The sequence below is a fragment of the Megascapheus bottae genome, chromosome 7 (assembly GCF_031878675.1).
Source record: "Megascapheus bottae isolate mThoBot1 chromosome 7, mThoBot2.hap1, whole genome shotgun sequence".
Taxonomy (NCBI): Eukaryota; Metazoa; Chordata; class Mammalia; order Rodentia; family Geomyidae; genus Megascapheus; species Megascapheus bottae.
This window is the reverse complement of record NC_143515.1, coordinates 66,168,170-66,190,234: the sequence shown is the minus strand read 5'-3', so window position 1 is coordinate 66,190,234 and position 22,065 is coordinate 66,168,170. Positions and strand designations below refer to the sequence as shown.

At 44.7% G+C, this 22,065-nt stretch overlaps 1 protein-coding gene and 1 pseudogene across 1 annotated transcript; one reads left to right on the top strand and one right to left on the bottom strand.

Annotated features, from left to right (window-relative positions):
• Positions 1-159: 159 nt before the first annotated feature.
• Ppm1g (protein phosphatase, Mg2+/Mn2+ dependent 1G) lies at positions 160-20,847 on the bottom strand. Its single transcript, XM_090337269.1, has 10 exons — positions 20,561-20,847; positions 5,454-5,523; positions 5,009-5,094; positions 4,561-4,693; positions 3,523-3,938; positions 2,801-2,959; positions 2,147-2,381; positions 1,359-1,488; positions 1,061-1,163; positions 160-768 (listed from the first exon to the last, which is right to left on the bottom strand). The coding sequence occupies exons 1-10, from the start codon at positions 20,678-20,680 to the stop codon at positions 565-567; spliced, it is 1,656 nt and encodes a 551-aa protein (XP_090193395.1). The 5' UTR covers positions 20,681-20,847; the 3' UTR covers positions 160-564.
• On the top strand, positions 14,653-18,161 carry LOC150060963 (NADH dehydrogenase [ubiquinone] 1 beta subcomplex subunit 8, mitochondrial-like; annotated as a pseudogene).
• Positions 20,848-22,065: the final 1,218 nt, after the last annotated feature.

Sequence of the window (22,065 nt, the reverse complement as noted above, 5' to 3'; positions counted from 1 at the left end):
GGGCTCGCTCAGGCAGGCTGGAGTGCCGCCGGGCCGCTCCTGTGAGCACGCTGAACACACACGCACACACACACACAGAGAAGGGACTCGCCAGATGCTTCCCCGGCTACCAAATCCGGGGCCATAGCAGTAGAGAAAAAATGGACACCATGGGCACAATTAGGTTTTGGCCTTTAGTCTGAAAAAGTGTTGATTGAAAGTGTACAACAGAGTGGGTGCAAGCGGCTGGGGACCATGGAGCCGCTAATAAAAAAGAATGTTCTTAAATAAAGTGTTCACAGAGTAAAAACCAGAACCACCAGTCTTTTCCCTCCAACACAACAGAGCACAGGCACAGAACCCACTGGTGATGAGCCCAAAGGAGCAAGGAGGCTGGAGAGGACATCAGAGGCTCCAGGCTGCCCTGTGGAAGGAGAGCGGCCTCTTTGGAATGGGCTGTGGAAAGCCACCCAGCTCTCCCTGCACACCTCATACCCACTGCTAAGGCTAAAGGAAAAAGACAAAATTCAGTCTCAGGTCCGGGAGGGCTCAAAAAACAGTCCAGGTGGGCAGGGGTCTGGATGACTAGTCCCGCTTGGCTTTCTTCTTGTCACTGTTGCCATTTTCTTCAGCACCCTCATCAGAGAGTGACTCCTCGAGTTTCCGCTTGCCACTCTCTGGCTGGAGCTCTGCTGTGTTTCGAGGCTTGAAGCAAATGATGATGCAGGTCATGTTGTCACACCCTGTCCCATCCCCAGAAGTGTCTGGTGCCAGGCACTGATCCAGCAACTACAAAAAGGATGGGGCAACTCAGCCACAGAGTTTGAATACCTTCCTGGGAACTTACAATCCCACAAGAGGGCTAGCCCTGCTAAGACAGAGGGAAAGGAATGGGCAAGAGACTTCACAACACAGAGTGAATCTGTCATGCACAAGTTAAGTAAGGGATATGAGAGAAGGTAGAACTTTTTAGTCAAGGTTTGGTGTCTGGATCATTAATAAGCACTACTAGGCTCTTTTTTTAGCTCAAAAGAAAACACTTTGGCTATACAAACCAAATTCTTTTCTACCCATGACTCACCTCTTCCACAATGGATGACAATAACCGTAGCTCCCCATTTTCATCACGTTGGCTTATCTTTGATTGAATAAAGTCTACAACTTCCTGGCTACTCATCACATTCCTGGAATCAAAAAGATCAGACCGTTTTTAAGACTCAACAAGACAAGGTAAAGGTGGTGACCCAAATCAGTATCTACAAAAAAAAATCTCCTTAGTCTTAGGCTTGGTGGTTTTGATTCACTAAGCTGGCCTGAGCCAAAGAAAAGTAATGCTACAGAAAAGGGCATTTGAGGGTGCCCCCCGCCCCAGTGCTTACCAGATGCCATCACAGGCAATGACCATAAATTCATGGTCATCAGTCAGAGTCAGCACTTTGATGTCAGGAAGGGCAGAAATCATCTGTTCCTCAGGTGGCAGGTTCTTATTTCTCTTGTAGAAGTGGTCTCCTGCAGGAAAAGATGTGTCAAATAGTTCACTTCATACAGACTTGTGTTTGGGGCAAGTTAAACCTTACAATTCATTCCTTCATTCGTTCATTCATTCATTCATTCATTCCTTTGTTCTTTACTGAACTGGAATCATTCCTTTCTTAACAAAATTCCACCAGGCAGTGGAATCAAGAACTAGGTTTCAGGGCTGGGAGTTTGGTCTAGTGGTAGAGTGCTTGCCTAGTATGCACTAAGACCCAGGTTGGATTCTCATTACCACATACACAGAAAAAGATGCAAGTAGTGTAGTAGCTCAAGTGGTAGAGTGCTAGCCTTGAGAAAGCTCAAGGATAATGCTCAGGTCCTGAGTTCAAGCCCCAGAACTGGCAAAAAAAAAAAAAGAAAAGAAAAGAAAAGAGCTAGTTTTCAGCCCAGTTTCAGCTCAGCCCTGTCATTAGGTTGCTGAATTTGAAGTAACTCCTCTGTCCTTTTCATCATCCAGGAAATAGGAGGATAATAAAACCTACCTTAGCTGTGTCACAAAGATGTTTAAGAATAGAGTAAGAAGATATAAAGTTACTTAAAAAGATGCTGGAGCTGTGATGATTAAAGTAGCAACTAGGTTTTCTGGGACAGACAGCAAAAACCCAAGTTTCCCCAGTTCCTTGGCCCTTACCAATGGCCCTGGAGAGGTTGAGACCCCCGTTGACTCGTCCATCCATCGTGACCTTGCCACCAGCATTCTTGATGCGTGCTAGCTCCACTTCATCCTCTGGTTTGTGGTCATAGGACATGTCTAAAGCTTTGCCAGCCTCAGATACCACACAGCGAGAGTCTCCTGCGTTGGCTACAATCAACTGCTTCCCTCGTATCAGAGCCACCACTGCTGTTGTGCCACTGTCAGAACCAGGCTTAAGAAGAAGGAAAAGGAGCCTCGTGGGAGCTCCTGGACATGAGTGCCTACTTAGTGCACTCCTGTCCAGGCACCTATACACTAGAGAGCTTTAACAAACAGGAAGAACACAGATTTCATCTCTCCAGAGTATTATTCCTACCCTTCTTTTTAGTGTATTTGGGATTAAACCCAGGGTCACTTAAGCTATGGTCCCAGTTTTCCTCCTATAGATAATACTACCTTTGGATTACCTTTATAGGTTAAACCAATGCAAAAGATTTGCCAACTAGTTCCTCTTGCTGAACAAATCTACCTCACCACACTTATAGTACTAAGATATCAAAGGGGTCAATCTCTTAAAAATCAAAATCAGAGGATCCACATCTGTCTCTTGGCTTTTCCAGACTCATTGGTCCTCTCCTCTTCCCCACACACCTCCTCTTTGCCTTCCATCCCAGGCACCATCATTTCTTCTTCATCATCATCATCCTCTTCAGCCTCCTCGGTATCATCCTCATCTTCCTCATTCTCTGCCTCTTCACTGCTGTAGCCATCTTCTTCCTCCTCTTCCTCTTCCTCCTCCTCACTGCATTCCTGCCAGAAGGAGGATCCCAGGCTACTAAGACTGGATGACTCCCTGCTCCCATCCCCAAATCATACTTAGAGCACAAGAGTCCCTGACTGAACACATGTCCTCAAAACACTGAAAGATACAACTATATGACCATGACAATCTGGGGGGAAGGGAGAGGGCTGAAATGAACATAACTGACACTCTGAACCGGGCTTAGCAGTCACAACAAGAAGCTCCAAGGAAGGTCAAGGCTGTCAGCCCAAAGAATCTTCCAGGCATTGTGGCCAGAAGTAAAAAACTGTCCACAGCAGAAAACACCTAAAGTAACAGCAGCTACCTTCTAGTTCTTTTTCGAGGAGACTGACTCAGAAAGGCCAGAACTAGGATCTATCTGCTTCACTATCAACAAAGGAAGAGGACTAATAGTAGCTGTGATGGTGAAAATACTGCTCTCAAAAGGCTATAGTCGAATACAGTAGGTATTGGGGATGATGACAAAGTAGAAGGAGCTGAAAGCTACAGATGGCAACTAAACAGGCCCTCTCTGCAACTTTAGCATCTGCCTGCCCTCACAGGCCCTTACCTCACTGTCTTCCTCTTCCTCATCCGCCTCATCTGACTCATCCTCACTGTCCTCAAAGAACTTGGACTTAGCAACTCGAGGCAGCTTGTCGGAGGCTGAAGAGCAGGAAGGCCCAGCCTCACCAGTGGGAGTGCCAGGCTCTCCAATGGGGCCTGCCTCAATCCCACGTTCCGAGTTGGAGGAAAGACCTGTGTGGGCCTTGGCTGTAGGGCCATTTTCCTGTGAAGGAGTTTCCCTAGATGGGTCCTCAGGTTCTGCCTCCCCATTGAGGCCCTGGGACCCTGGTTCCTCGCCTGTCCCAGCTCCAGATTTGCTGTGGGGAGGGCCCTTTTGACAGTTCTGCCCGTAGCGTGTCAGCAGCTCTTCAATAGTCATGGTAGCCTCTTCATGCAGCAATGCAGCCTCCTCATTGTCCACTGCAGGGAAGAGGCTAAATCAGAGCCCCCATGCCAGACTCCTCACAGGATCAATCCCTCTCACTACCTCAACCTCCCCAGCAGCTTGGGTTCCAACTTTCCCACAACCTCCCACTCCTAAGGCTCCTCATTTAGCAAGTCTCAGAAGAACATCCTTCAGCTTCCTTCTCCTCTACAGACCTCTTTTGGTCTTTGTCTTTTGTCCCCTTAAGCCAAAGGAACACTAGTAACTATTTTACCCTCTCATCATTCAGTTGAAACTCCTTGCTTGAGGACCCAGGAAGCCCACACACAATGCCTTAGGATGAGGGTGGTCAACATCTAGCTGTTGGGGCTAATAACTGATGCAGGCTTGAAAGAAGGTCACATAAATAACAACAGGAAACAGGAAGACCCATTCAGAATGACAAAAGGTAATGTATGCAAAACTTTTTACAACTACACACTCCAAAAAGGTTAGTTTCCTCTCTCCTTTCCTAACTACATGCAGTGCAGAACGCCATCGGGTTCTTTAATGCGGGTTCTTTAATGTGAGGACTCCCCGGGGCCCTAGGAAGCCACTCGGTCTTAGAACTGATAATAAAATAGTGATTTCCTCTTGAACACAGGATGCCACACTCACCATCATCTTCATCAGCTACTTTTTCTTTATCATCCTCATCCTCAGTAGGTCTTCCTGCAATCTGTGCTAACTCTTTAATAACTTCCTCAGTGGTCAGTTTGGCATCGATAGCCAGGAAGGCATCTTCTAAAGCCTAAATATAAACAAAATGGTATAAGGCAAGTACAGGAAAAAGCACACTGGGTACGAAACAACTGCCTCTGTGTAATCTAAGCATTCTTGTGGGATGCATATTCAAGTGTGGTCAACCACACTAGATACATTCCAAGAGGTACAGTTCAAAGACCTGAGAATAAGGCAGATGTAAAAAAATCCAAGTGGGAATAGGCTGGTTTTAGGCACAGTGTTCTTTAAGAAATGCAATAAGTAAGTAGCAGCTTGAGGCAAAGAGAAAGGAAAAGCCAAGGGCTGGAAAAGGGGAAAAACCCACACAAGGGGAAAGACGGACCTTTTGGAGCTTGCCTTCCTTGTAGGCCTTCTGATCTTTGATGATATCCGGAAGATATTTGGCACAATACAAGGCAACTTCCTCTCCTAAAAGAAAAGTTAAGTCATCTAAAGCACTGTATCACACACATAAAAATGGATTTACCATCACTTTTCTTGGGAATAAATTATTACATCCCTATCTTCTCATACCTGTATTCTTAGTTTTTCAGTTAAACAAAACATAATACTAATGTAAGAAAAAGAATTTTATATGAAGACCTACACAAATTATTCACTAATATAATGCCTTACTGGAGAGAAAGAGATTGTCAGAGGAAAACACTTCTAAGCAGGAAATTATATACCTGGGCCAGAACATTGAAAGAAAGAACAAAGGACCTCCCTTCCCTCAACGTCTAGAATTAGGGTCCTCTAATGTTGCCAGTATGGTATGCTAAAGTTACCTCCATGTCCATCGTATACAGAAAACATGGCTGTCTCATTGTCCAGCTCAGGAATACAGTTGTGAGCATCCTATGAAAAAGAGCATAATCATCAATATCTCAAAGTCAAAGACCATTTCTCCTTATATATATCTTAAGGTAGACCTTTCCTGGCCGGCGTAACAGGGCCTAGAAATGAGAAAGCAAATGGATAATAAAATAAGAAAAGAAGTAACAGAGTAGGGGTATAGAAAGGTAAAGGAAGGCAAAGATCTAGGGAAGTGAACAGAAAGGAACAAAGAAGGGAGAATCAAAGCACTGTCTGTAATCTAGTGACCACTGTCTAGGAGAATCAGCCCAGATGACAGAAAACTTATTAGTTGTTTAGCTATTAACTCACTAGAGAAGTCATCATGACGCTCTGCAGAGGACTTACAAAAAAAATCTCCCCAATAAATAAGGCTATTGGTGCCAGGAAGACCTGCATCAATTCCTTGGTACCACACACACAGAAAAAGCTGGAAGTGGTGTTGTGGGTCAAGTGGTAGAGCTAGAACCTTCAGAAAGCCCAAGGACAGTGCTCAGGCCCTAAGTTCAAGCCCCAAGACTGGCAAAATAAACAAAGGCTATTAAGCTATAGCTGTGTTTAAGACTTATTAAATAGAAATTGTAACACTTCAAACTCTCAGCTTTCTCACCTTCTACCCTCATGTGAACTGAGATACCATTCAATCCCAATGGCACAGTATATCTGATAATTTTATACAATGGCCCAAAATACCAAATATACTAATGTTTTTCAGTGCAAGACTAAACAATCAAATTCTCCAAATCACAGAATTTGGGCACCTCAAATTAATATTGAGAATAAACCAAAGATCAAGCAAGACTATGAGCCCTAAAGTAAAATGTATAGCAGGTTACTTAGCTGCTTCCTGAACACAACCCAATTTTTCTTCAGGGGCTCTCTAAAGAATGGATATAATCAACTCTGTACTTTGGTTACTTATTATTATTATTATTTTTTTTTTTTTGCCAGTCCTGGGCTTGAGCTCAGGGCCTGAGCACTGTCCTTGGACTTTCTCAAGGCTAGAGCTCTACCACTTGAGCCTCAGCACCACTTCTGGCTTTTTTCTATGTATGTGGTACCGAGGAATCGAACCTGGGTCTTCATGCATGCTAGGCAAGCACTTTAACCACTAGGCCAAACTCCCGGCCCCTGGTTACTTACTTTTACATAAGCTATCTATCTATCTATTTTGGTGCTAGGTCCCAGGGCTTGAACTCAGGGCTCAGGTGTTGTCCCTGAGCTCCTTTTGTTCAAGGCTAGGACCCCATCACTTGAGTCAGCCACAGTGCTACTTCCCTGCCCGAGCTGTCTTCAAACAGTGATCCTCAGATCTCAGCCTCCTGAATAACTAAGATTACAAGGATGAATCACTGGTGAGAAAATCCTTCTGTTCTCCCTGAAATAACTGCCTTAATTAAAGTGAGGAAGAAAACAAAACAAAAGAGGTCCTTGTCTACAGGACAGTACCCCAGAAATTAAGGGACTGCCACAAATAGCATAGTTATGATGATCATCAACTTTATTGTCATTTAGCCTTATTTCTTGGACCTAGCTATCTGTTCCCTTGCTCTTCCTAATAATCTACCACCAGCCATGCAAGTTAGGCTCCCCTGTAACTTTCCTCTCTTCCTACCATTATATCAGTACCTTCTCACTTGCACTTATGATTATGTATTGCCCACGACCTTCTACCAGCAATCTCAAAGTTGAATCTTCCTAAGAATTTACTCACTCATCAAGTATTCTGGAAACCATTACATGCCTAGATGTGTTTTGGATGTTTGAGCTATATGTCAGTGAATGAGAGACCCATGAATCATAGAAAAACCTTTTACAACACTGGGTGTGGTGGCTCACACCTGTAATCCTAGCTACTCAGGATGAAATCTGAGGATCAAGGTTCAAAGCCGGCATGGGCATGGGCACTAAAGTCAGAACTCAGCCTAGGCATTGGCCCTGAACTCTTCAACTCAAGGCCATCATGGTACCCTTAAGCAAGCCGCACTTCTCTGTTTTCTAGAGGTTAATTGGAGATGAGTCTCAGGTCCTTTTGTGCCCGGACTGGCTTTGAACCTTGACCCTCAGATCTCAGCTTCCTGAGTAGCTAGGATTACAGGCGTGAGCCACTGAACTCCTGAGACTTATCTCCAATTAACCATTAGAAAACTGGAAGTGGCACTGTGGCTCACGGGGTAGGATGGTAGCCTTAAGCTGAAGAGCTCAGATATAGCTACCAGACCCAGAGCTCAAGCCCTATGACAAAGAAAGAAAAAGAGAAAGAGAGAGACAGAGAAAGAGAAAGAGAGAGAGAGGGACACAGACAGAGAGAGAGACAGACAGAGAGAGACAGAGAAAAGCCCTTTACATTCTAGAGGGAAAATATACACGACAAATTAGAAGTGCTACTGAAAAAGGAAAGAGTAGAAAAAAGTAAGCAGAAAAGCATTGAGAGAACTGATCTGGCATGGTATAGAGTATAGGTACAAAAACCTGTAACTCAGAAGTTACCACCTAACTCATGCCAAGTGTCTAATTAGGTTTAGCAAGAAAAACTGTGCCACTTTAATGTTGATTTTAATTCTACTGATTTTGTAGTTTGTGTTGTCAGCATGCAATTTAAGCTCAAGTTTGTTATATTTACAAATGTTAAATTCAAATAACAGTAAACTAGAATAATTATAATGAAACTCTTCAATCCCCAGCACTGGTGGGAGGAGAGTACAAAACACTGTACATAGTAAGCTGCTGAAGAGGGATCATAGGCAAACATTTGTGTTTTCGTACCATAATACTACAAGGACACAGAAAAAGCTAATAAATATGAGAAGGTATAAGGATATAGACAATGGGGACAATACTGAATAATGAGAATATTTAGCTTTTTCCAAAGTAACTGTTTTTTTTTTTGTTTGTTTGTTTGTTTTGCCAGTCCTGGGCTTGAGCTCAGGGCCTGAGCACTATCCTTGGGCTTTCTCAAGGATAGAGCTCTATCACTTGAGCCTCAGCACCACTTCAGGCTTTTTTCTATGTATGTGGAACCGAGGAATTGAACCCGGGTCTTCATGCGTGCTAGACAAGCACTTTAACCACTAGGCCAAACTCCCAGACCCAAAGTAAATGTTTTTAAATACTCAATTTATTACTAAAATAAAAAAAGCTGATCCAAGAATCCTTGGTTTTTTGTTTGTTTTCGGTCCTGGGGCTTGAACTTCAGCACTTGAGCACTGTCCTTGACTTTTCTCAAGGCTAGTGCTTTATCATTTGAGCCACAGGACCATTTCTAGAGTTTTTTCTATATATGTGATACTGAGGAATCGTAACTGGCTCATTGTGTACACTAGGCAAGCACTCTACTTCTAGGCCTAACTCCTAGCCTCAATTTTACCTTTTTAGTAGGAAAAGGAGAGATACTCCAACTGCTAGGTAAAATAAAGAGTTCACTTAGACTTTTTTTTTTATTTTGGAGTGGGTGGGTTGGTCATGAGGTTTGAACTCTGGGCGTTGTTGCTGAGCTCTTCAGCTCAAGGCTAGCACCTGAGCCATAGTACCACTTGCAATTTCCTAGTGGTTAACTAGAGATAGGAGTCCCATGGACTTTCCTGCCCAGGCTGGCTTTGAACATGATCCTCGGATCTCAGACTCCTGAAATAGCTAGGATTACAGGCATGACCCATCAGCACCTGGCTAACACTTAGCCTTTTTCTATCCCATAAAACTACCCTAGATCACACTATATCATATCTTTTGAAGCTATGCTGTTTTCAAACTATGTTCTTCAAATCTATGATTTTGAAGCAGATCTAGCCTAAGTAAGTATATGGTAACATACTCAGCTTCAGTAATCAAGTAAATGAATGTTAAAATAGGGAAAATAGGGGCCAGGAGTTTGGCCTAGTGGTTAAAGTGCTTGCCTAGCATGCATGAAGACCCGGGTTCAATTCCTTGGTACCACATACATAGAAAAAAGCCAGAAGTGGTGCTGAGGCTCAAGGGGTAGAGCTCTAGCCTTGAGAAAGTCCAAGGACAGTGCTCAGACCCTGAGCTCAAGCCCAGGACTGGCAAAAAATAAAATAAAATAAAATAAAATAAAATAGGGAAAATAGAAAATAAAGATGTGGCTCAGTATTAACTTTGAGCAAAAGTCAAAGAAGAGCACAAGGCCCTGAGTTCAAGCTCCAGTACCAGCAGCAAAACAGAAAGGAAATTAGGAAGTTAGGAGGGAAGGAAGGGACTGAGGGAAGGACAGAAGGAAGGAGGGAGGGAGCGGGGGAGGGAGAAGGAGGGAGGGAGGTAGGAAGGGAAATAAATATTCTTCTTACAAAATTAGAATGGGAAGCCAGGCACTGGTGATTCATGCCTGTAATCCCAGCTACTCCGGAGGCTGAGATCTGAGGATCAAGGTTCAAAGCCAGTATGGGCACAAAAGGATCTGAGACTCTTATCTCCAATTAACCACTAGAAAACCAGAAGTGGCGCCATGGCTCAAGGGGGAAGAGCTCAGGGATACCACCCAGAGTTCAAGCCCCACAACTGACCAAAAAACAATTTTTTTTAAAGTACATTCTCCTAACCTAAGCAACAGGAATAGAAATTATTGTAGTTTTCCTGGGGAGCTAGGCCAATATGTAAAAAAATTTTAATGTGATTTAGTAACCTGACTATTATATGCAAATAATTAGACAATACAAAAAGTATATATAAGGGATTTTTTTTTTTTTGGTACTGGGGATAGAACCCAGGACATTGCACTTGCTAGGCAAGTGCTTTGCCACTGAGCTACATCCCAGCCCATGTATAAGCATATGTATTATAGCATTATTTCATAAATTTAAAAAGTATAAGATTCCTCCAATGGAATCCATGCAGCTGTTTGAAATAATGACTATGAAGCCAGACATGCTGGTGCACATCTGTAATCCCAGCGCTTGGGAAGGCTAAAACAGGAGTGTTTCCCAGTACAAGGGTTGCCTGAGCTCCCAGTGAAAAACTGTCTCAAAAAACAAACAAGCAAGCTAGGTGTGGTGGAGCACATATATAATCCCAGTACTCATAAAACAGAGGCAGGAAGAACAAGAGCTCAAATCCAGCCTGGGATTTCCAGTGAGTGCCATAACAGCCTGAGCTACCTGGTGAAATATTGACTCTAAAAGACTACTCATACTAGCGTGTAAAGATCATATATCAAACATAGATATACAAGGGTAGGTGAGATTGGGGCCAGCCGCAGTGGCTCACATCTGTAATCCTAGCTATTCAGGAAGCTGAGATATGAGGCACTAAGCCAGCCTGGGCACTAAAAAGTCCATGAGACACTTGTTTCCAATTAATCACCAGAAAATGGGAAGTGGCAGTGTGGTTCAAGTGGTAGGGAAGTAACCTTGAGCTGAAGAGCTCAGGGACAAAGCCCAGGCTCAGAGTTCAAGTCCCACCACTGACCAAAAGAGAGAGAGAGAGAGAGAGAGAGAGAGAGAGAGAGAGAGAGAGAGAGAGAGAGAGAGAGAGGAGTCTATACATGTAGAACTCTGTCACAATTACTTTCTAAAATGTCTGATCTACAGTTGAATCTACAGGTACACCTCTTAGATACAGAGGTCTGAATACAGCATTATCACTAGCCAGCTACTATGTGATATGCAACCTTATATTCAGTAATATGGGTTAACACCTAACTTAGTCACATTATCACAGGACTTGTGAGGATGAGTCAAAACAGGTAAAAGCACTCTATATACTGGATTTTGCTGTCTAACTATATATTTTGCTCTGAAATTGAGGACCTGCCTTCATTTCTTCTCTATACTTTTTTCCCAAAGCAAAACGAGGGAAATATTCACTTATACCTTGAGAATTGATGTTTTAGTTCTTAGAAGTTTCTAATTTATCCTCTCTTCCACTTCTTAGTGAGATTTTGCATCTGTAGTATTACTTGGAACTGCTCTACTGAGACCTGAGAATCGAGGTTCAAAGGCAGCCCAGGAAGGAACCTCTCGTCTACTGAATCACAGAAAAGCCAAAAGTGGTAAAGCGCTAGCCTTGAGCAAAAAGGAGTTCAGGGACAGTGCCTACACTGAAGTCAAGCCTAGGACCAGCATATAAATTCTAGAAACTCATTCAATTTTGAATAACTCAGGATTCAGTTTTGCAAAACGAGAAGAGGTATAGAAATTAGTTATATCATGTGAACGTAATTAATGCTAAAGTGTGCTTTTATGTTTTTTGAATTGGGGGTAGTGGGATCTGAACTCAGGGCTTCATGCTTGCTAAGCAAGTACTGTACCACTTTGAGCCACACTATCAATACATTTTTAAATGGTTAAGATGTAAACTGCTACATGTATTTTTACCACTAAAACAAAACAAAAAGATCTGGGTTTGATTCCTCCATACCACATACACAGGAAAAGCCAGAAGTGGTACTATGACTCAAGTGGTACAGCGCTAGCCTTGAAAAAGCCCAAGGACAGTGCCCAGGCCCTGAGTTCAAGAGTAAGGACTAGCAAAAAAAGAAAGAAAATGAACTGCAAATTTGTGGGTGGGGATGGGAGGGGAAAACTAGGAAAGGGGATGGAAGAGGTGATATTGCCCAAAAAGAAATGTACTCCTGGGCTGGGACTGTGGCTTAGTGGCAGAGTGCTTGCCTAGCATGCATGAAGTCCAGTGTTTGATTCCTCAGTACCATGTAAACAGAAAAAGCTGGAAGTGGCATTGTGGCTCAAGTGGTACTAGCCTTGAGGAAAATAAACTCAGGACAGGAACTGAGTTCAAGCACAAAGACTGTCCAAAAAAAAAAAAAAAAAAGAGAGCTCTTTACCTGACTTACATAACTGTACCCTGTCTGCACATCAGCTTTATAACTTTTTTTTAAGCCACAAGTAGGCCTGTAGCTCAAGTGGTAGCATGCTATCATTGAGCACAAAGTGCAGAGCCCAGACCCTGAGTTAAAGCACCAGGAAAAGCACAAAAGAAAAAGAGACAAAGACAGAGACAGATAGGCTAATAGACTGAAGAAAAGAAACTATAAAATGTAGAAGAAAACTTCTTGTGACTTTCTTAATCAGTTTCCTAAATGTGACAGTAAAAGTATAAAAAAGAAAAAAGAGGCTGGGAGTTTGGCCCAGTGGTAGAGTGCTTGCCTAGCATGCACAAAGACCCAGGTTCGATTCCTTGGTACCACATGCATAGAAGAAGCTAGAAGTGGTGCTGTGGCTCAAGTGATGAAGTGCTGGCCTTGAGAAAGTTTAAGGACAGTCCCCAGGCCCTGAGTTCAAGCCCCAAAACTGGCAAAAGAAAAAAGAAAAAAAGAAAGAAAAGGGGGGGAGGAGTACAAGAGGCTAGACACTCCTCATTGTGGCTCATGCCTGTAATCCTATTCAGGAGGCTGAGATAGCAGTTCAAAGCCAGCCTGGGCACTAAAGACCTTAAGACTCTTATCTCCAATTAACCACCAGAGGACCGGAAGTATCGCTGTGGCTCAAGGGATAATACAGTAGCCTTGAGTTAAAGAGCTCAGGGACAGGGCGGGGAGTTTAGCCTAGTGGTAGAGTGCTTGCCTAGCATGCTCGAAGACCCAGGTTCAATTCCTTGGTACCATATACATAGAAAAAAAGCCAGAAGTGGTGCTGAGGCTCAAGTGGTAGAGCTCTAGCCTTGAGAAAGTCCAAGGACAGTGCTCAGGCCCTGAGTCCAAGTCCCAACTAGCAAAAAAAAAAAGAGCTCAGAGACAGCACCCAGGCTCAGAGTTCAAGTCCCACGACTGACCAAAAAAGAAAAACCTGTACATGAATGTTCATAATGTCATCACTCACAACAGACAATGTGGGAACCCAAATGTTTATCAAGTGACTAATAGATAATATTACACACACACACAGGAAATATTATTCAACCATAAAATAAGTACTGATTAAGCTGGGCGCAGGTGGCTCAAGCCTATAATCCTAGCTACTTTGGAGGCCGAGATCTGAGGATGGCAGTTCAAAGCCAGCCCGGGCACAAAAGGACTTGAGACTCTTATCTCTAACCTCTAGAAAAGGGGAAGTGGATCTTGGCTCAAGGGTAGGGCAGTAGCCTTGAGCTGAAGAGCTCAGGGACAGAACCCAGGCCTAGAGTTCAAGCCCTATGATCACCCCCACCCCCACCCCCTCCACCCTCTTCCACCCCCCCCCCCCCTGCCCATGGCCAAAAATGTCTAAGACTGTCTTCCTTCCTTTCTTTCGTGTATGTGTGGGGGAGGCCTGGGCCTGGGCATTGTCCCTGAGCTCTTCAGCTCAAGGCTCCTGCCCTACCTCTTGAGCCACAGGCCCACTTCCCATTTTTCTAGTGATTAATTAGAGATAAAAGTCTCAGGTCCTGGGGGAAAACAAGATGAGGGGTGGGGGAGGGGGGAAGGGAAATGGGGACCATGACATGTGAAAGGGTATCAATGTGTGGGAATTAAGGCACCATTTATCTGGCAAATATCATGTAACCCTTCTATTAATTACAATAAAAAATATATTAAAAAAAAGTCTCAGGTCCTTTTGTGCCCCCACTGGCTTTGAACCTTGATCCTCAAATCTCAGCCTCCAGAGTAGCTAGGATTATAGACATGAACCACCATACTCTACCAAGAGACTCTTACCTTCAGTTAACCACCAGAAACCTGAATCCTGAAAGGAGTACTATAGCTCAATTGGTAGGGTGCTAAGCCTTGAGCTGAAGCACTCGAAGACAATGCCCAGGCACAGAGTTCAAGCCCTATGATGGACCAAAAAAGCAAAGTACTGACTGATATCATGCTTATGGCTGCTTTAGTAGCACATATACTATAACTAACTGCAATACAGAGATTAGCAGGGCCTCTGTGCAAGGATGCAAACTACATCATATGTACTTCCCTTAAAGATTATAGTATTGTCTTTTTAACATGTATACTAATAAAGAGGCAAATGTAAATAAAAATATGTTTACCAAAGGCAGCTAGATAATAAGGGTAACATATCTTTATTCCATTTATTTTAAAGTATTCTGAGTAGGTAAATCCATAGAGGCAGAATATAAATTCATGGTTGTCAGAAGTTAGTGGAAGGAATATAAGTGACCGGTAAAGGATAGAGTTCTTTTGGGGGAGGCAAAAATGTTCTAAAATTGGTCATGGTCAAGCCAGGCACGATGACTCAAGCCTGTAATCCTAGCTACTCAGGAGGTTGAAATCTGAGAATCACGATTCAAAGCCAGTCCAGGTACTAAAGAATATTAGACTTTTATCTCCAATTAATCACTAGAAAAAGTGGGGCTATATGGATCCAGGGGTAGGGCAGGAGCCTTGAGCTAGAGCTCAGGGACAATGCCCTGGTCCATGGATAAGGTGGTAGCCTTGAGCTGAATTGCTCAGGGACAGCACCTAGGCCCAGAGTTCAAGCCCTATGACCCCTCCCCCAAAAAATAAAAAATTGGTCATGGTGATAACAGTACAATTATGTAAAGACACAAAAGAAATAATTAAATTGTATTTTCTAAATAAGTGAATTGTGGGGGGGGGTCCATCTTTCAACTAGATTTACGGAGACACAGAAAACTGCCCAGGAGTTTGGCCTACTGGTAGAGTGCTTGCCTAGAATGCATGAAGACCCAGGTTCGATTGCTGGGTTTGACATACACAGAAAAAGCCAGAAGTGGTGCTGTGGCTCAAGTGGCAGGATCCTAGCGTTGAGAAAAACCCCAGGAACAGTGTTCAGTGTTCTAGTCCTGAGCTCAAGGCCAGGCCTCGCAAAAAAAAAAAAAAAAAGAAAGAGGGAAGATGGCGGCGGCAGTGAGGGTAGGAGCGCTGGGAGTCAGCCCCGCATGGTGCAGTTAGGAGCACGGACAGGACAGCGGGGCCCCATCCAAAGACCCCCAAAGAATGCGCTACCGCTGCCAAGAAGTATATCCTATGTGTGCAAGACTACAAGCCTTACCAGGATGATGGCATGGGGCACGGTGAGTATCCCAAGCTCCCTGACCGCTCACAGCAGGAGAGGGACCCATGGTGTGCGTGGGACCACACAGACCTGAGAACAAACTGAGGTGAACCGTGACATTGGGACCTGGACATGTATATCAGGAGCTGAGTGGACATGACCCCCACACCTGTTTCTTGGGATCTCATGTATAGTATAAGCAGCTCTTTGGCCTCATGGCTTTCATGTTCTGGATTGGGGGTGTTTTTCCCAGCTACCAACCTGTGGGGCAGAAGCAGTATCCTTATAATAATCTGTACCTGGAACGAGACGGTGATACCACCAAAGAACCTGAACCTGTGCTTCACCATGGTTTCCTTGCCTTCTTTTATGTTTCAGCTTTTTTTTTTGCCAGTCCTGGGCTTGAGCTCAGGGCCTGAGCACTGTCCTTGGACTTTTTCTCAAGGCTAGAGCTCTACCACTTGAGCCTCAGCACCATTTCCGGCTTTTTTTTTCTATGTATGTGGTACCGAGGAATGGAACCCGGGTCTTCGTGCATGCTAGGCAAGCACTCTACCACTAGGCCAAACTCCAGGCCCTTCTGTGCTACACTATGATATCTGAGAAGGCTTCACAGGCTTTTGTGCCCTCAAACTAGGATTCTCTCATTCTTAAGAATTTGACCTTAATGAAATTCCTATTAAAACTCAAAAAAAAAAAAAAAAAAAAGTGAAAACTCACTGGAACCAATAGCATCTAATACCTTATTTTAAGTTGTAAAGATCTACCCATCAGGGCATATATGGCTCATGGTTGTAAGATCTCATGGCTGAGATCTGAGAATTGTGGTTTAAAGACAACCCAGACAGCAAAGTCCATGAAACTCTTACTCCAATTAAGCTCAGGGACAGTGCCTAGGCCCTGAGTTCAAGCCCAGGACTCACACAGAGTCATGAAAGTATTTTAAGAAATTCCTGTTCAGGGGATAGGAGTTTGGCCTAGTGGTAGAGTGCTTGCTCAGCATGAAAAAAAGACCTTGGTTTGATTCCTTGGTACCACAAAGAAAAAAGCTACAGGTGGTGCTGTAGCTCAAGTGATAGAGCTCTAGTCTTGAGAAAGCCCAAGGACAGTGCTCTGAGTACAAGCCCCAGGACTGGCAAAAAAAGAAAAAGAAAAAAAGAAAAAGAAATTCCTGTTCAGTACTATATTCTAGATGATCCTCTATGACCACTATCTCTGAATGGCAAACTAGCTTACATAAAGTTATGCTGTACATATTGATACTGCCTTTAATGAAAGAATTTAGATGGGTTGGGCCAGAAGTGTAGCCTAGTGGTCACCTAGTGCTCACCTAGCATGCACAAAGCCCTGGGTTCAATTCCTTGGTATCACATAGAAAAAGCAAGAAGTGGTGCTGTGGCTCAAGTGGCTGAGCGCTAGCCTTCAGCAAAAAGTGTCCAAGGACAGTGCCCAGCCCCTGAGTTCAAGCCAGAGAACTGACAAAAAAAAAAAAATCAAACTCAGATTACAGTTTCATATACCTGTGATTTTAGCTACTTGGGATATTGAGATTAGGAGGATTGAGGCTGGAGGTAAGTTCAGGCAGAAAGTGTCCTCCAGTTCACCTCTCAGTGAAGAACTGGATGAAGTGTCACATATCTGTCATTGCAACTACCAGGAAAACAATACAGGCATTTTGTTCAGGTATGCACTGTGGACAGGAAGTGAGACCCTACCTCAAAAACAACCAGCAAGGGTCAGGAGGAAAAGTTAGGTAGTGGTGGCTCACACCTGCAATCCTAGCTACTCAAAAGGCTGAGATCTGAGGATTGAGGTTCAAAGCCAGCCCAGGTACAATAGTCCAAGAGACTCTTACCTTCAATTAACCACCAGAAACCTGGAAGAGGCACTGTAGCTCTAATTGGTAGACCACTATCCTTGAGCTGAAAAGCTCAGGGCCAGCACGTAGGCCCAGAGTTCAAGCCCCACAACCAACAAAAACAAGTCAGGAGAGGTAGCTGAAGAGTATTTGAGCAACAATAGTGTCTGCAAACAAACAAAAACTTGTCCCTTAAGACTATATTATCAACTGAACTTGTCTTCAGACTAGACTCAGAATCTTTCTTATATATTTCTCAGTACCCCTCCCTCCATAAACCTACCTCTTAACCTCAGGCTCACAGCTCAACCAGCTGAGAAGATCTCATAAACCATGAAGAACATCAACTTGTATTCTGATTAACCCTCCTCAAAACAACCTGGGTTTCACAGCAAAAAAGACTGGAGAAAAAAGGCATAAAAGGGTATCTATTGACAGCTGCCATCCTTGCCTCAAGTGAAGAGATAAAACCGTTATCTCTAAGGCCGAATCTATAAATCAGTTAAACTTCTAACAATCTTCATCACATGTACTATATGATAACTTTATCAGAATTGAATCATTAAAACCTACCAAACAAGTAAAAAGATTTCATCAATTGGTGGAACTAAACTTTAAATATTAGGAATTACATGAATAAACCATATTTTGTTATTGTTGATTTGGGGTTATTTTCTGGGGGGGAAGGGTTGAACTCAGGGCTTCAGGCTTGATCAGCTAGTGCTCTTCCACCTAAGCCCTGTCTCCAGCCTGGCTCTTAGCTGGTTATTTTGGAGGTAAGAATCTAGCAGATTTCCCTATTCTGGCCAGCTATGAATTGCCATCCTCCAGATGTCAGCATCCTGAGTAGCCAATATGAGTAGAGCTATCAGAACCTAGTCATTTTATTTATTTTCTGTCATTTATCACTGAGCTACATCCTTAGCCTGAAAAGCTAAGATTCACTTAAAAGGCTAGAAGTCAGGGCCAGGAATCTGGCCTAGTGGTAGAGTGCTTGCCTAGCATGCACTCAAATCCAGGTTTGATTCCTCTGTATCACATACAAAGAAAAAACTGGAAATGGTGCTATGGCTCAAGTGGTAGAGATCTAGCCTTGTGAAAGCCCAAGGATGGAGCTCAGGCCCTGAGTTCAGTCCCCAGGACTGGCAAAAAAAAAAGTCCAGAAGTCAATTATGTTCTTACAATAACAAAGAAAGTTATACTTTGAGAAGAAACAAATCTAGAAGGAAGAAGTATCAATGAACTAGAATAGGATCAGAAAGAGTACATCAAAAGGATCTGATTAGGCCTATCAAACTCATCAAACAAGAGTCAATTTAAAAAGGCACATTAGGAAGACTTCAATATCTAAGTAGCTCTCAGGAGGAAAATTACAATGTTAGGACCAATCTAGCAAGATCATCTATCCATATCAAACAGAACCTGACCCCACACACAAACCAAAAAAGCCATTTTTAATTACCAGATGAGAAAGCAAAATGAAGGGAAATACCCAAGAGAAGAAGCCCAAAGCACAGTATCCTTGGGTAAAGGACTTGGAAACATAATATTCAAGCAACTCAGTTCATAAAGAAAGCTAGGATGAAAAGTTCCAACAAAATGGAAAAACCATTTCCATTCCACAGAAGTGGAAAATAAGGTATGAAAAACTTGAAGGAAAGGTCTGTGAGATGAGATATTCACAATGTCACTTTAACAGAAAGTGACATAGAAATGAAACTTACAGACTTCCTAACTCACCCAAAGCCAGCCTTATAGTAACTTTCCTTTTGAAGCTATATCCAGATGTTTCTAACAGATAAGTTGTTCCACCCAGTATACTGTGCATTGCTGGAAAATATAAACGTTGTGTTTCATTTGATGAAAACAGAGTTTAGTGAGTGTCTTGGTCAATAATTTGATTCTTTCCAACAAGATACAGGTGTCCTAAGCTTTCTAGGCCTCAAATTCCTAGCTGTAAAATATGAGCACAACTGGGAGAGAGTGAGGGAACCAGGGGTACCATTGTCCAAAAAGCAATGCATTTTTTTCCTGACTTATGTAACTGTAACCCCTCTGTATATCACCTTTGTAACAATATATATTTGTAAAAAAAAAAGGTATTTTTTTAAAATGTGAGCGCCAAGTTAGATGAGATGAACTACAGGATCCTCTCCATTCTAGAAATTTGGTTATCAAGTGATAGAGCCATTTTCAAAGGTTGGTCTGAGAACAAACGCTGTTATTCCACAGCTAACCACAGGGAGGAGTGAGGAATTTTAGAGAAAAAAAAAAAATTCCCCAGGACAGTACTTTGCTATTACCTGAAACCCCCTACAAGTGGATAAATGCTTAACCATAGACATAGAGCTTTTTTTCCTTAGCCCATCTGCTTAAACCTCACAACATTCTCAACAAAAAAAAACACATGTTATCCCCTTTTCTTTCCTTCCTACCAGTTTTCCTGTTCTTCTTTGGAGTTTCACATGTATTCAATAGTAGTCACTTTCATTTCTTCTATCCAAAGTAAAATTCTTAAAAAAAAAAAGTTCTCAAGTTGTGACGAAAAAATTGATGTAATGATTATGAAAATCAAGTAAACTACATTACAACAAGCAAACTACAATTACTAAGTTTTCGAGAGAGGAGAAATACCAAGTGAAATAAAACACTGATGCAATCTATATTTTCCAAAGGTCGCAAATGGCCCTTTGAGAGGGCACAGGAGTGACAACTCTTGGAGGTCAGGCAGGAGGACCCTCTGATGCTCAAGGACAGGCAAATAGGTGTCAGGAGTGGGAAAGAGACTTATTTGCTCCGGCTTCCTTTCACTGTCAAGTTTCACATCCAAAGAGGCCCCCTGCATCAGATGTGAAAAATAAAGTCATTGCTATCTCTTTGGTTCTTCCCCAACAAATAAACGGATAAATAGTCCCTCTGCCCATCTTCAGCCCGACCCGAACCCTCACACCACTTACGAGTCCGGAGGGCTGGATTGGCAGCAGGGGATGGCGCGAAGGCGACGGGAGAGGGCAGTCCGTGGAAGGTGCCTCTCCCCACATGGCAGAGCCCTCGCTGCCCCAGACCGTCCGCCCTGGGTCCCCCGATCCCCCGCTGCTCCCTCTCCGGCCCCGATCCCACCCTCGCTGCGGCCACCAGCCGCGGCCTCGGGCTCCCGACTCGACCCTTCCCCGGGGAGGACCCCAACCCCCGCACTCCACTCCCTTCCTCGGCCAGGCTCCCAACCGAGCGGCAGCCGGCTCCGGAGCCCCTGCCGTCTCACCTCCATGGAGACGCGCCAACCCTGCATGGCGGAGAAGCCGTAGGGGAGCGGGAGGCGCGGGGCCCCAACCCCGTCCCCGGAGCACTTCACCGTGTTGGGCTGGGAGAGGTAGGCACCCATGGCGGCAGCGGGTCAGCGGCCTCGGGAGCAAGCGAAGGGGGGGGGGAGGGCGCGACCCGAGCCGGCGCCGGCGCCGGAGCTCCCCGGGCGCGCGTGGCAGGAGCAGGCCCGGCTGCTGGACCGACGCAAGGTGCCGGTGAAAGGCGCGAGGCCGGGCCAGGAGGCGGTAACGGGACAGGAGCTCCGAGGGAGCGGAAGCGGAAACAGAGCCGCTCCAGACCCCGCCCGGCCCGCGCGCCACTCCGTAGCGCAGCGGGCGGTCATTTCCTTAGCAACTCGCCCCACCCGCGGGGACAACGGCCCGCCCAACTGTCCTCCCGCGAGACTTGGCGCGCCACGCCCACCAACGGACACGCCGCGCCTCGTGCCGCCCGGGCCTCGGAGGTCCCGGCGCCCGGGCCGCTCCCGTCGGCCGGGCTCCCGGCCCGTGGCCTCTCGGAGGTTTTTTTGAGTGGAACTTCCCGGGTGTCGATCGTTTCTGCGGGGTGGTCAGCCCCTGTGCACGCACACACACACAGGCACGCGTGTCACGAGCGGCCGGGGCTGTCTGAGGCCTGTCCGTGGACAAAAAAAAAAAAAAAAGGGAAATGAAGACTTAATTGGCGTTGATACAGTGTAGACACTGCGGTCATTGGAGCTGCTACAATGTGGAGGAACATTGTATCTGTGTGTGGTGCGGTTACCACGTGGAGAGGGCGGCGCGGTCCGCCGGGGGTGCGGGGCCCGGGACCGCGGCTCCCCGCCGGGAGGAGGAGCAGAAGGGAGGGCAGGAGGGTTGAGGAAGCTGCTGCCCTCGCGGGGAAAATGACGGACCGTCGTGCTGCTGTCGCCTAAGATGGCTGGTCGACTCTTTGTGTTCCGAGGGCACTGCAGAGAGGACCAGGGAGGGGCACGGACTGAAGAGCTCTGAGTCTGATGAGATGCGCTGACAGGAACAAATCCGGCAGATTTAATAGTCGATCGAGTTCAGGGGGGGTGGGAGGGAAAGGAGACGTCCTCATTTAAAATTCAGAGTTCATCGTGGCTTTTTCGTCTTGCTTCTCCTATAGCGTTGGGGTTTTTTATTTTTATTTTTTTGAGGGAGAGGAAGTGTGTGTGTGTGTGTGTGTGTGTGTGTGTGTGTGTGTGTGTGTACTGGAGTTAGAACTCAGCAATTTGCACTCTTGCTTTTCTTGGTATGGTTGGTGCTCTATCACTTGAGCCAAGTCTCCAGTCTTCAATATCCTAAATTATTATGAAACCACTTAATGAGCCTTATACACACATTATTTAATGTGGTTTAGAAGACCCTTCATACTTGAAAGGGATTTGAGTGTCTCTCTGTACCTCAGTGCTTCAGCGTTATGTCTGGGTTTCTCAGTTCAACCATAGAACCTCTCTCCCCA

Bases quoted from the DNA above. Each gene is read 5' to 3' on its own strand.
- Ppm1g (XM_090337269.1), bottom strand. From the start codon at position 20,680: ATGGGTGCCTACCTCTCCCAGCCCAACACGGTGAAGTGCTCCGGGGAC. The intron at 5,095-5,453 runs GTAACTTTAGCA...CTTTTCTTTTAG, and splicing joins TGTATACGATGGACATGGAG to GAGAGGAAGTTGCCTTGTAT. The intron at 4,694-5,008 runs GTCCGTCTTTCC...GTTTATATTTAG, and splicing joins AGGAAGGCAAGCTCCAAAAG to GCTTTAGAAGATGCCTTCCT.